The sequence below is a fragment of the Nematolebias whitei genome, chromosome 7 (genome assembly GCF_014905685.2).
Source record: "Nematolebias whitei isolate Nwh7 chromosome 7, NemWhi1, whole genome shotgun sequence".
Taxonomy (NCBI): domain Eukaryota; kingdom Metazoa; phylum Chordata; class Actinopteri; order Cyprinodontiformes; family Rivulidae; genus Nematolebias; species Nematolebias whitei.
The window spans coordinates 40,622,790-40,637,574 of record NC_056504.1 but is presented as its reverse complement, the minus strand read 5'-3'; the positions used below and the strand labels follow the sequence as shown (position 1 = coordinate 40,637,574).

The window sequence follows — 14,785 nt, the reverse complement described above, 5'->3', positions numbered from 1 at the left end:
TGTTGGCCTTCAGCAAAACGCATTCTTGAACAAACAAAATCTGAAAACAATCTGATTAGGGAGGCTTTAAAAACAAAAGTAATTTAACATGGACCGAAAAAGTTTTGTTTTTGCTGACATCCAGTGGTTAATGTTATTGATAATGAACATCAGCACCTTTTGGCAACACCCTAAAAATACCTGTCAAAAAATGTTATCTGACTTTTGTCCTATTTTCCATCTGTAATACTATCTAACTGCATTGTGATCAAGCATATAAACTCAAACATTTAGCTTCTGTAGCTTCAGTTTGAAGCAAGCTAAGATCTATGTGATGTTTTTATTTTGTCTGACACTGCATTGACTCTTCTGCCCCCGATCACTGAGGACAAACGATATACGAGTCTGTGTAATTGATCTGTCATTACAAGTGTGTGTCTTGAAGTGTAACATCGTCTCTACCTCCATTACTCTGAGCCTGAAGGCTGGTGTCACGGCAGTATTGACTCTGTCAGATCACAGGAGAAAGAAAATGATGTTGGGATGTTTGAGAATTGTAGTTGGAGGTGGACAGAAACCTAATGTGGCATCCTTTGTAAACACAATCTTTTGTTAAGAAAGTTTGAGGAAAAAGTATTTTTATGGTGTGTAAATGTTCACACGTTGTGGCACGTTTTAGAAAAGTACCTGAAAGAGGTAAGAGGTCATTCTTAAGACAAACAGCAGGATTTTACACCGAAGAGCTATTGACCTGTTTTGTCTGAACTGAGAGCGAAGGCTCGTCACAACTTTAAATTAGTTTAGTCAGCGTCACTGTTCTGAGACAGAGCTTTGATTAAATCTTTCTTTTCTAACCACTGAGAAAGGAAGTCTGAGAAAAACACAAGTGTTGTATAAACAAACTATAATGCAGGTTACGGTGAGTTTGCATATCGCATGTTTTATCATCACAAGCTGGAAATGATAGTGCAGTGATGTCTTTAGTCCTTCAAATACACACATATATTTTTTTTAATTTTCTTTTAAATGCAGGTTTTTGCACTTTGTGCACCACAAGTTAAGTCTCATTTAGTCCTAACATAACTAAAGGACTGTTGATACCTCAGTGTCCTATTCTCAGTACTCTGCAACTCACTCCACTTCAAAGTAATTGGCAGGGCAAAATGGAACAATAGAACTGAGTAAAGTATGTGTATTTGACTTGTCCAACAATTTTCAGTCAGGTCATCTGGACAGTTTTTTGTTGTTGTTTTTTTTTGTGCTGAAAGGTTTCAGCTTCCATCCAGAAGGCTTCATCAGTCAAGGAAATGCACAACACAAAACTGATTCTTCCCCCAACAGCTTACTCCAAAGTGGAACAAACCAGTTGGTGCTAAGATGGTCTCTTTGGCACACACCCTCCTCCAGTGCCGGCCCTCTTCCTCATCGACAGTCATGTCAAAATTGTTCAAAACTAACAAAGTCCATGCTCAATAATCCAGGTATACAATCCAACAACTTTCAGTCAGGTCATCAAAAAAGAAACTGTCCAGATGATCTGACTGAAAATTGTTGGATTGTATACCTGGATTATTGAGCATGGACTTTGATGGTTTTGAACCTGTTTGACATGACTGTCGACGAGGAAGAGGGCCGGCACTGGAGGAGGGGGCGTGCCAAAGACACCATCTTAGCGCCAACATAACTGGTTTGTTCCACTTTGGAGTAAGCTGTTTTGGGGAGAATCAGTTTTGTGTTGTGTGTTTCTTTGACTGATGAAGCCTTCTGGATGGAAGGTGAAACATTTCATCACAAAAAAGAAACAGTCCAGACGACCTGACTGAAAATTGTTGGATTGTATGCCTGGATTATTGAGCATGGACTTTGTTGTATTTGACTTGGTTGCTCAATGATAACCATCTGTAGCCAATGTTTTTATTTTTTTTTTACAATTATATACTTTTTTATTTTATTACTACTAGAATAATACTACACAGTTATAAAGGTACCAACAGATCGTGGATTTATACTGAGGGGAAAGAGATGTTGTTAGGCCAGTTCAAGTCGAGGCTTTTTTCTGCTCGTAGCCCAGGGCTCAAAGCTTCAAGCTCAAATCATCTTCACATTTCAGTTGCTGACCCTGGAGGGTTGCTTTAAAACTTGCCCATATTATCCAGCATCATCGTAAATTTCACCCAACGGCTCTGAAACAGTTTCTCTCTCCTTCAAATTAAACACAAAGTACAGCAGCAGTGAATACATTCAAAACATGCAACACTACCTATGTTCAAGTGGTACAGTCCAGTTAGATCACTGGGAAAGTACCAGAAATTACATAAAAAGTATCCGTTTGATTTCACATTGTTTTAATTAGATGGATGCAAATATTGAATATGTGCTCCTCAATAATGTGATCAACTTAAAACAGTATACCGGTACATAATCAAACAGTACATTAAAAAGACAGACAGAAAGAAAGCTGGACAGTTAACATTTAAAAAAAAGTTAGATTAAAGTATTCAAGGAATGCAAGTCCCTTTACTTGCTTTTAGTTTCAGTTGACTCATTTCATGTTTTTTAATCACATTGTAAGCAAAATAAACAACAAATAAGTTGAGTTTTTAAGCTGCAGAATCTTGTTGAGCCACTGGATTCCCAATCTCAATTCACAGAGAAATCCTGACATTTATCTCGAGACCCTCTCAAATCATAGTTAACCTTGTCTGGTCTAAGGAGATTTGTCGAGCTGAACTGAGGACGATTCACTTAAGCCCTCACAGGGACAGAGAAAATGATATTGGCCATGGCAGCTTGTCTCTTGCTGGTGTTTTTGGCCCGATGGTGTAACAACAACTCTGGTCAGGGTAAAGACATTATTAGGACTTGAATCTGCTCAGCGCTGTGCCAGTTGATCTAAAGATGTATCAATCAGAGCTGAAATGGGGGGGAAAAGTTAATTCTATATAAAAACACAAACATGAGAAGACAAAATAAGTAAAAAATGATGAGTGGCATTTCCAGAGAAGCCCAAGCTCATTCGGAGGCTGCACAAACTGTTACAGACACAATCGGTTCATCCAATCTGAGGTTGACAAACAAGAAAAAATGACTTCCGGTTTTTGAAAGTACTGAGTTTTGTGCAATTTTCAAAAAGCAATCATACAAATTATAATATGCATCAAGCTGAAGCAGTTTGTTATTAAGTTTAATGATATTTAAAAATAATTCTGTGTACAGAATCACATTGCAGAGAATGAAATAAAAAAGGCGCCTATAGATATACTGTGTGATTGGTTGCTGGGGAAAACTGTTTTAATGGGCGACTTCTTAAGGATGACCAAAAACACAGAATGCGTTAATGTGTACCACTTTGTGTTCAGCGTTCCTGTGGTACAGCAGTAACCTGTTTCAGAACTACTCTTCATTTACAGGATAATGAGTTTAGGGTTCAAGAGGGTTTTGTCAGAAATACGGACACATCTGAGCAAAACCTAAATGTGTATTTGTGTTCCCTGTCTCAGACACAGCTGAGCTTTTTGAACAAGAGGCAGATTAATCAGGGGAGTTGAGCTTTGGCTGACAACCCAGCTGCAGAAATCCCATTTTTACCACCTGGGGAGGCTGCTTTCTGTTATCCAGTACTCACTTTATAGACAGATCTGCTCCGAAATTCTCTGTCTTAATAATTGTCCTGCTTTGACCAGAGAGAGCAGATGAGAACAATAGAAAAGGCATTAATGACAATCAGGCGAGTGAAATAAACTTTAACTCAATGTTTCTAAACTGTAGTAAATTTAGGCAACAATTATGAGGTTTTGTCATTGCATGGTAGATGCAATAAGAACTTTTCAGTTCAGCTCCAGTTCACAACAAAAGTCATCTCGAGGCACAAAATGTAGTACGGTAATTCATATTATAAATCCAATAAAGTTTACATCAGGTCCAGTTATAAACAGTTTATACAAGCTAATAATAGGCCTGTCATGATAACAAATTTTGCTGGGCAATTAATTGTCAAAGAAATTATTGCGATAAACGATAATATTGTTTGAAATTTGACAATAGTTAGTAATTATTGTCAAATTTAAGAAGAAATGTTTAATTTGTTTTGCGTGTTGTACCTTTTTTGACCACCAGATGGCAGTATAAGACTGAAACTAAAGGATGGATAGTGAGGGAGCGAGCAGCGTGTCTCTTTAATAAAAAGTAGGAGGGAGGCCCCTTGACGTGACATGGGCTCAGTCTCTCGTTCCTGTTTTTTGGTTCACAAAATGGCAGATGGCAGACACTCGGTGTGGTTTGAGCTCTTTAGCGTAGCATTTTTCACACAAAGCTTTTAATAAAAAATAAAAAAACAGTGAACAAGTTCTCAAGTTCTTTTTGCAGACAAAAACAACTTTTTAGATGAAGGCACGGGTTTCAACTGTGAATTTTGGAGCTTTGACAAGACGGAGGTTTTTCCTGAGGTCAGCCTGTTAGCTTAGCTCATAGCTTAGCTTCTTGGCTTAGCTGCTTTTAACAATTCAAAAATGTGATTTTGGACGGTTATAATGGATTTTAAAGAGAAAATAGAAAGGGGGGGGGGTGTCAGTGAAGAGCACTGGAGTTGAGCCTTTTGTCATCCAGTGTCTTCAGTAGAAAGAGAGACACACAAAGAAGCAATAAAGCAGATAAATTAAAATGAGGTCAATAATTTTCATTAATCATGTGTTAATTGATTTATTGTTTATTGTGACAGGCCTATCCAATAATAATACAGTAAATAGTTGTAAAGTGTAAAAGACTTTATCTAATGCAACCTAGAAATTGTGATGCCTTCATTTTGCCAAAACACCGAGAGCAGCATGAGTCAACGAAGGAAAAGTGATTCCAAGAAGAAACCTCCTGTAGAATTGGGCTCAGGTTGGCAGCCATCTGTCTCGACCTGCTGGGGTCCAGAGGATAAACGCAAAGTAACGGGTCAGGTGTAGTTTCTACAGGAGAATAAACAAAGAACACAGTGTTAATAGGAGTAATACTTTTTAAAAATGTACATGAAAAGCATGGTTCTTATAGGAAAACATGCCTTTTGTTTGTTGCAGCTCCTCCATGATTCCAGATTTGATTCGATTTCCTGTTAAGGAAAAGCTGCTATCTAGAAGCTGTTGTAAAATTTGATCAGTAATTTTTGAAAGGCGCTGTCATCAGATCTTTCGTGGCAGTTTTGCTAAACATTAGCAATAAAAGCTGTGGCTTGTGAAAAAAGTTAGTTTTTATGTTTTAACCATATAAAATGTGTTCATTTCTGCTTCACAGCTGGTTTTCTGACAACGGTTGTTTAAAAGTACACACTGATCTAGAACAAAGCCATTTTTTAGTAAACGTGAACTAACAACTTCAGGTTAGTGAATTAGCCTTTTTAGTTACGCAATGCAACCATTGCATGAGTGAAAGGAGTTAAAGACATTTTTGTTTGTTTGGAAACACATAAAATAACAGACAAATGTTGTAAAGACACCTTATGGAGCCCAAAACTGGACAAAAACTTGTTTTTATGATACAGACTGGATTCTAATCTGTCAAAATTAACATTTTTTAAATTTACCACAGTTTGAAAAACTGAAAATAATTGTCTGCCTGCTTTAATTTTCAAATTTAGTTGTTTCTGAGATTTCAGATCCATATTTTATCTCACTTTGCTACTCGACTGTAGCAGTTTGTGGTAGCCTATATTTACAGGTATGGCTTTGTTCTAGGGCAGCACGGTGGCGCAACTGGTAGAGCTGCTGCCTCTCAGCAAGCAGGTCCTTGGTTCAAATCCTGGTCCAGGGGCCTTTCTGGGTGGAGTTTGCATGTTCTCTCCGTGCATGCGTGGGTTTTCTCCAGGTTCTCCAGTTTCCTCCCACAGACCAAAAACATGCATGTTAGGCTGATTGGTAACTCTAAATTGTCCCTAGGTGTGAGTGAGAGAGTGAATGGTTGTTTGTGTCGTTTGTCTCTATGTGGCCCTGTGATGGACTTGCGACCCGTCCAGGGTGTACCCCGCCCCTCGCACAGTGATTGCTGGACATGGGCACCAGCGACCCCCGTGACCCAAAATGGAATAAACGGGTAAAGAAAATGGATGGATGGATGGATGTATTGTGAAGGGTGGCGATAACGATATATATCACAATATGTTTTTGGTATAAAACTTGCAATAGGAATGAAAAAAAACTTTTGCCATCATTTATTTTGAAAACTGCTGTACCACAAAATAATCTCAATTAAGAAAATTTCACTACTAGGTCCAGAGAGTTTTAAAATAATAAACAAATCAAGTATTAGGCTTCTTTCTTGTAGTGCAAAACGGTACAAAAGATATCAAATGTAGTTTTAGCCATATGTTTTAAACAAAAATATGTTTCTCTTAACAGTTTCCAGTCTTCTCACTTAAGAAATGAACAGCAACAGAGCAGCATTTTACATTGAAAACACTTAACCCTCCAACCCTCTAGTGGGCGTCTCCTTCTGCTTTAAGGAGAGCTGACACAAAATGGCGACCAGTTTCCTCTGTGGCTTTGACCAGTGCGTCTCGCAGTAAAATTACACAACACAGCGTTCTTTTCACAGATCAGCGAGCAGGTTTCTCTAAACCTGACCAACGCTTACATTAACTTTCAACGGAAAAAAACAACAACTTTCGATGGAACACAGCGTTTTGCGCATGCGTCCAAATACGGCAACACTACGGCAAGCCGGTCGTAGTTAGCTTGTAGCTTCGCTACTTTGCTCTCGAAGAAAAGACCTTAACACCACTTACGCACAGTTTTCAACAAAAACAAGTAACGATTAAATCTGACTTCTCTGATTTTACATCAGACATAGCATTACTGCGGTTAGCCGGTGGAAGACAGATCTCTATCGTAGGCTAAATGTCTATTGTTTCTACCGTGTACCATATATATTGCGCATTCCTACTGTGTTCTAGTTCCTGATAGTAGTAGCAAAGACCCCCCATAGAACAGAACAGAGCACTTATGACAAACATGACATTCAGTCACCCACCATGTGAAACAGTCACTGTGGTGGATGTTGGTTGTAGAGAAGGCAGGAAAAGGTGGTCAGGCTAGAGCTGTTTAATGAAAACAGTTGTTTGTAATCAGCTGCTCAACATACTAATGCAAAATGTAGAGATGAGTGAACGTGGACTAACCTTGTATAACTGGGCCTCTTGAAATACTCTGAATTTTCACCACTTTGTTTGGCGTTTTTGCTGGATTTGACAGACATACTTTTTTGCTGATCTAAAGTTTGTATACGTTTTGAAAATGCTGGTTTAAGATGGTTTCATCCAATCTTGGGGAAAACAAAAAAACAGTTCTCAGCTCTGAAATATGGACATACGGTACACACATCACACTGTATTTTTTGAACAATTGCACCAGTTTCACCTCTAGAGTTCAACATTTATACTGGAGTCTACCAGGTGGCAGTAATGCTCTGGTTTGTCAACTGTTTTATCATAAAAAATATCAAAAATAACTTTTATTTCGCAGCAGGATTTTGAATTAATTTGCGTCCTTGTTGTCTCTGCATGATACACTGTCCAATTTTTGATAGCAATTTCTTCTCACAGTATTTCATCAGAACAAGCATCCTAGATGTTTTTCTTCCTCTGCTTGTGATTGGAACCAAAGACAAACTGTGCATATAAATAAACTAAGTGTTCCCGTCTTATTTTGCTGTTGGGAATAAGCAGTGTTGTATTTTTTAAACATGCACATTAGGGATGTGTGGATTTAAGTCCCGACTATTGCCCCTCCATACAATCATGGTTTCATGGGAGTTTCATTGGGATGTTGTTCAATGGGAGTTTCATTGCTGCCCATGATGCTGTTGATAGTCTGCATGGACACAAACCGTACAAAAGACCTGGCAGAGCTTAACAAGCAGGTACAGATGACATCACTTCACATCAATCAACCCTCACAGTCGATCAGGTGAGGAAACATGAATTATGTCTCAAGCTTTTGCTTGCTGGTTTTTTTCCCCCAGTATGGAGTATGTTGTTTGTTGGAATCAGTTTTGTTTGGTGGCTCCTCAGATTGAAGAAGTCCTTTGGTTGAAGAATGAAACATCTCAGCAAAAAATGAAACAATCCAGATGACCTGACTGAACATTGTTGGATTCTATATCTGGATTATTGAGCATGGACTTCGGTCGTTTGCTTGCTGATTTTTCAGCTGCACTACAACATTCAAGGGATTCTCGATTTTACACTCATGATCTGTTTATAATGCAAGCTGTTGATCCAATAAACTTTTTCTGAGTAATTTTGTCTATGGCAATTTCGGTGAACAATAGCAACTGAAGGTTGGCTTATCAACTGTCAAGAAGAAGAAGACGAAAAAGCAAATGAAGAAGAAAACATCTGCAAAAATAAATATCTCTTATTAATATTTCTTTGAAGCAGATGTTCTTGTTTTTCGTCCTTTATTTATAACTCTAAATTGTCCCTAGGTGTGAGTGAGAGTATGAATGGTTGTCTTGTTTGTCTCTATGTGTCCCTGTGATGGACTGGAGACCTGCCCAGGGTGTCCCAAGCCTCTCACACAATGACTCCTGAACATGGACACCAGTGACCCCAATGACCTGGGGTCAGCGTGGTCACAAACATCAGGTCAATAAATGCAGTCATCCACTGAAAGACCCAACTGACCTTCACAGATAGCTGAGCAGATGGTCAAGCAAACTAGGAAGTATGAATTTCATCTAAAGTCCCCATTAGCTACAGCGGTAGGAGACAAAAGTTGTGGTGACACAAAATGTAGGAACACTTGATGAGGTAACAACCTTTTACAGGAAGTCCTATTTAGTTCTAATTCCCTTTAAATCTATGATAATACATAAGTTATTTAGTAAAGCATGTTATTATGCAAGGCATACACACGGGCTCAAATCTGTGTTTTACTCTAGAATCCTGTTATAAGTATCCCTAAATGCTCCTCCTCCCAGGCTCTAATTCATAAACAAGATGATCCATCTGCCTTATCACTTCTCGGTTTGTGTTTATGGATTTTATGTGAGACTTCTCTTCCCATCCACCCAGACTCTGATTCTCCAAACACTCAGCGTGTCTCAGCCCTTTCTGCGATTAATTGCCTCCTTAAAAATCCTCTCCTCTGCTACACACAGTTTGAAGAACAAGACCTTGGTTTTCTGCTAATAATCCCAATGGGCCCAATTTAGTAACTACATTAGGCAAATGTTATCCAAAAGACTTTCAAAGGCTTCAGCCACAATACTAATTTCAGGACTTGCTCGCAGCCGTAGAAAATGTGAAAGTTGTCGAGTGTGTTGAAGTTCTTCTTTGGAAGGCACCCAACGACCCTAAGAAGATTCATGATTACCCATAAAACTCCTTATATTAGAAACTTTCTCATATTGCTAAAGGACTCTCTCTAGAATATTTACCTCCAACATACTAACAGGAAATGAATCCCAACTTAAATCCATTCATATTTGTTTGAAACCAGTGCTGCCATGTCAAATCCCATTTACACTGTACTTTTTCTGCGAAGGACCCCTCCCACAGGTTCTGTATGGACTTGCTGCCCAATCAACACCACCATAAATAGATAGAAATAAAAATCCATATGAACTTCTCATACCTAATTCTGTACAAACAGAATCAGATTTGCTGGAAGTGATAATTGGATTGCGAAGATTCAAATAAAAGAAAAGAAATGGTTGACTCCAGGGAGCATCTTGGTGACTCCCCGTTTATTATATTTGGGTCCCTGGTGATGTGTGAACACAGGCGGACACTGATGTGCACAGTGGATTAGTGAAGTCAGATTCTTTTTGTCCAAATATATTTATTTTAACTTACAAGAAGCATGGTGAAAAGCATTAATGTCCTTCAATACCGACAACAGCAAAGATAAAATATTAAAATGTGTCTTCAAACAGTCAGTTTTTATCTTGACTCAAACAGGTGTTTATGAATGTGATTGTCATTCATGAATTTGTTTTTTGAGGGTTTTGTTCACACTCTTCCTCCACCTCCTTCCTCAAGGAGACCAATTTTGGTGCGAACCTTCAGTGTTATTTCTCGTGTAGGTGGAAGGTATGATGCGCTTCGTATATTTCCCAGAACTGACACCTACTCTCGTTTCATTTGCAGTTTTTAGGAAGGCCTCACAGTTCTCTATTTGTCTTTCAGGTTCACTCTGCTCATATCTCTACAGACCTTGATTTTGTGGACACAATTTAGTTCAGATTTCACATAAACTCTATTTTACCAGCTTTCTCTTTACAATCGTCTAGCCATGCTCGTTTCACCAGTAACTAGCTGGGCTGCTCAAAAAAGCCTGTAGTCGGATATAATGAACGATGATTGGGTCACAGTCAAACACAGATCAAAGGCCAATTTGATTTGAGCTCAGACAGAAAGCATTAGCAAACTCATCATGTTGGTGAGAAAATCTCCATCATTTAGGAAACAGGCTGATCTCTATGGTTTCAGATAAGTAATGTGCTGCAGACAAAACCTCCAAGAGTATGTTCTTTTTGTAAAACACAGCACAGAATCATACATTATTCGATTCATGCCGATAAACAATCATACTTTTTATCATCCACCACCCAACAGCAAGAAAATAATGTTTTACGTCCTGTGTGTGTTTATTTGTCTGCAGTGTTAGCAGAATATCTCATGACCCACTGGACAGAAACTTTCAGAGGGTAATCACTGGATGTACATCTACATCTGTTACTTTTGGAGTCGCTCTAATATAAGTTGGATGCTGCAGTTCATCAATGTTAGCCCACGCAAAAAGGATTCAAACTCTGAGCTAAAACTTTGATAGTTGCTGAGTCATGCTTATCACAAACTTCAAGCACTACACTGACCACATATTTGCTACAATGAGCATACCGAGCATGAACTTTGATGTTTTGAACCACTTTGGCTATAGCTGCCTTAGAGGAGTCGACGGGGGAGAGGGCGAGCCCCAGAAACCATCACCTTCAAACTGGTTGGTCCACTACTATGTGAGTGTGCGGTTTGTGGGACTATGTTTGTTGTGGCTTCTCGGACTGATGAAGTCCTTTAGATGAAGGACGAAATGTCTCAACAACCAAAAAAGAAACCGTCCACATGGCCTGACTGAACTTTGTTGGATGTTTTACCTGGATTATTGAGCATGAACTTTGATGTTCAAGTGCTACATGTTTAAAATTTAACAACACTTGGATCATCACTGTCAACTGACGGGGGAGTGGTAATAAAATCCTCACTTCCTGTGTGGTCCCAGTGGTCAAAGGTTAAGAAAGACAGAAAGAGCTATATGTTATCATTGTATGTTCCCATGCAGTGATGAAATTAGTTCTCTGCAATTCAGATATTTTTTATTGTCATTTGCACCATATGTGGTACATGTGGTGGAGTGAAATTATGTACACAGGGTCCCAGTTACATCCAACAATAAAATGTAAAATAAAAAAACAGTAATAAGATCTAAGATATGAACTAAGAAAAACATCAACTAAAAATACGCTAAGCACTAATAGCATAAAAACAATAAGCCAAACAGCAGCACGAACATGAGTCTGTGTGAGCAGATGAGCACGCATGAACACAGCAACATGAAACAGATCAGCAGCAACATGAAACAGATCAGCAGCAACATTATGTGATTTTTCACAGTGATTATCCTGGTTAGATATTCATGAGTCTAACAGCCTCAGGGTAGAAGCTGTTCCTCAGTCTAGTGGTTCTACACTTAATGCTCCTCAACCTCCTGCGTGAGGGGAGTGGGGTAAAAAGTGTGTGTGCTGGGTGAGTGAGGTCCTTCATGACCCCGTGGTGGCCCTCTTCCTGCATCTAGAGGTGTAGGTGTCTGTGATGGTGGGGAGACTGACTCCAACAGACTTCTGTGCAGCCTTCACCACTCTCTGCAAAGCTTTTCTTTCTGCAGCTGTGCAGCCTCCATGCCACACGTTGATGCTGGAGCACAGGATGCTCTCCACTGCACACCTGTAGAAGGAGGTGAGGACTGAGCTTTAACCCATCACACCTGAGATACACAGGTGGAGCAGTGGGCAGATGTGTAAGCACCCAGGAAGCAATTAGGAATTGGGTGTCTTGCTCCTTGACACCACGACATGTGGGAATGGCGAGCAGTCGGACCGCTACTTTCTTGTCCCAAGTCAGCTGTCCTACCTCTACACCATGCCAGCCCCTTAAACTTGACAAGTTAGCAAAACATTATCTGTTTACTTCTCTAAGACTGAGCTTTCTGTGCTGTACTGATGAAGTTAGTTTTGAGCAGCCATTTCCCTCACAATCCATTGACCTGTCTGCTGGTTTGCTTTGCTGCAGGTGCAGATTCCCACAGCGATGTCAGCTCAGTAAGCGGCGGCGTGCCGTGGGACAGCAGAGAGACGTCCCTGGCAGCTTCTACAGCCGCCTCTCTGGCCTCCTCCCTGCCCCTGAGGGACGTCATGGACTCAAACGACGACGTTAAGCACAGGGACCACAGTGACAGAGGCTCGAATGACTCTGTGGGCAGTGGCTCATCCTTCGAAGAACTGGACATGGATCAGGAGGGGCAGGAGCAGGAGGAGGTGGAGGAGAAAGAAGATGGGAAAGAGGAAGGCCTTTCTAAGGGTAAAGATGAAGGCGGAGAAGCCGTTGAACTGGTGGCTGAGAAGAAGGAGCCCTTGGGAGATGGAGAGGAGTAGGAAGGACGTAACGCTAACATACTTAAGTTTCTCAGCTGGTTATCTATTGATTACTCATGTGGATGGATCTCATCACCGTTCACGTCAAAATCAACATGCCGTATTTCTGCGCCTTTTCACTTTCCACATGAAGCCTGTAATTTCTGTTGAACAAAATGTCGCTTTTTAGAAAAGCCTCCCGATGTATAAACACTATCAGGACAGAGTGACTTCGGGTACTCTGAGGGGTGTGCAGCAAATCAGAGGCCAGATGTGTTTTCAATATGGTGACACAACCTATCACAGATCATCATCCAACAGTACAGTGTTGGGAAATACTGTATGTTCTCCCTATCTGTCAGATTCATTTACAGTAATGACTGGGTGAAAACGTGCAGAAGCTGCTGCTTTAGAAGTTGGTTAAAAAAATGTTCAATGCAAAAAGAAGAAGTTTAGAAGTTAGATGGGACTTCATGACTGTTTAGTTTATTTAAACTGAAAAAGTTATCAAATCTGAGGCAGAGAAATGTTGCAACAACACCACAAATACATTTTAATGAGATTTAATCATGTGAGCCCTTGAAATCTATACAGAATATTTTATTGTCACTCTTTAGATAATTGCATTTTTATGCAATTTTGTCTTTTATACCTCATACTTCTTTTTTTCTCCTTCCATTGTAGCCAAAGTTCTCTTACTAGCAGAGACATGTTTGTTAGTTGTTCTATTAGAAGTGAAGAAATGCATTTCCATGTTTGTTGCTCTTTATGTGGAATAAAATGTTCCAAAAGAAAGTTTTCTTAAGAATCATGCATTTGTTCCATACATGTGTGCCTGTCGAGCTTTGTAATGTGCAGCTTCCTTGGGAGTTTGGTTTGATTTCCACGGCAACAGGCACATCATTTCATCTCCCGACCGAGGATTTTTTTTTATTTGTCTGCTTCCCGACAGTTACAAGAGTTGTAACGGAGCGTGGGTGGCAGTGTTGTTCACGGGCCTGATGAGGCTGTGAGCTCCTCAGAAGTTATTAAGCCTGCACTTAAAGACCAACTGCTTTTAGGGTTTCACAGTGCAATGATAGCAAGTGTCGCTGCTTTGTTTGGGCACAGATATGAACGCAGAAGCTGACTTGTTCGGTGCAACTTGAGCAAATTAGGCACAAATTTTAGGTTTTCAAACGGGAGCATATTCCCTCGGCCCACTTAAACTGTTTAATCAGAAAGCATGAACACATTTAAGACTTTCATTACAGCTGAATCAGAATCATTCCAGCAGCAGCTTTACATCATTCTTTTTTAGTATCTGTATGAAACGTCAACAAGCAAACTTAATATGGCACAACAAAGTCCATGCTCAATAATCCAGGGATACAATCCAACATTTTTCAGTCAGGTCATCTGGACAGTTTCTTTTGAAGAAACTGTCCAGATGACCTGACTGAAAAATGTTGGGTTAATATGGCACAGATTTATCTTTACTCTCTGGTCTTTAATAATGGGTGTCATATCTATACACTGTAAAAATAAAAAAAAACTTGTAAATTTTATGGTACAACGCTGGCAGCTGTGGTTGCCAGAAAAGGTAAAGGCAGGGCAGCCGACTCAGGACCCGAAAGTCCCAGGTTCCATCTCCAGTCATTGCACATCTCGCGGTGTCTCTGAGCAGGACACCTTATCCTCAATTACCCCCCGGGTGCTTTCAATAGCTGCCCGCTGCTCCACCTAGGGGTGCATGGGTTAAATGCAGAGTCAGTTTCACCGTTGTATGGGAACATACAATGATGACAACACATAACACGTTATTATTATTCTTATTAAAAGTACTGTAAAATTACGGGAGAAACATTTTTGTATTTACAGTTTGAAGATATTGTTATTGTTGATTTTACAGTTAAAAATGGCGCTAGAGTCATTGTTGTAATGTAAAATAAAATGTTCTAACTTATGGAAAAAAAAACTGTTTTTCTGTCAAATTTAAAGTAAATTCTGGCAATTTTTACAGAATAAAATAGTATTTTATTATCTTTTTGATAGTTAATCAATTTCACATGGGAAAATGTTGTTTTATAGTACAAACTATACTTTATAGGTTATTTTCACCACTTTTTATTGTTTGTCCAAACAGGTCTCACTTGTAAAT

General features: G+C 39.5%; 1 protein-coding gene across 1 annotated transcript in view; it reads left to right on the top strand.

The window, feature by feature from the left end:
- tex264a (testis expressed 264, ER-phagy receptor a) overlaps window positions 1-12,943 on the top strand; it is a 103,639-nt gene extending 90,696 nt beyond the window's left edge. Inside the window, exon 4 of the mRNA XM_037679549.1 lies at window positions 12,305-12,943. Coding sequence (XP_037535477.1) covers window positions 12,305-12,666 — 362 coding nt within the window. The 3' untranslated portion in view covers window positions 12,667-12,943. The remainder of the gene's footprint in view (window positions 1-12,304) is intronic.
- The last annotated feature ends 1,842 nt before the right edge of the window (window positions 12,944-14,785 follow it).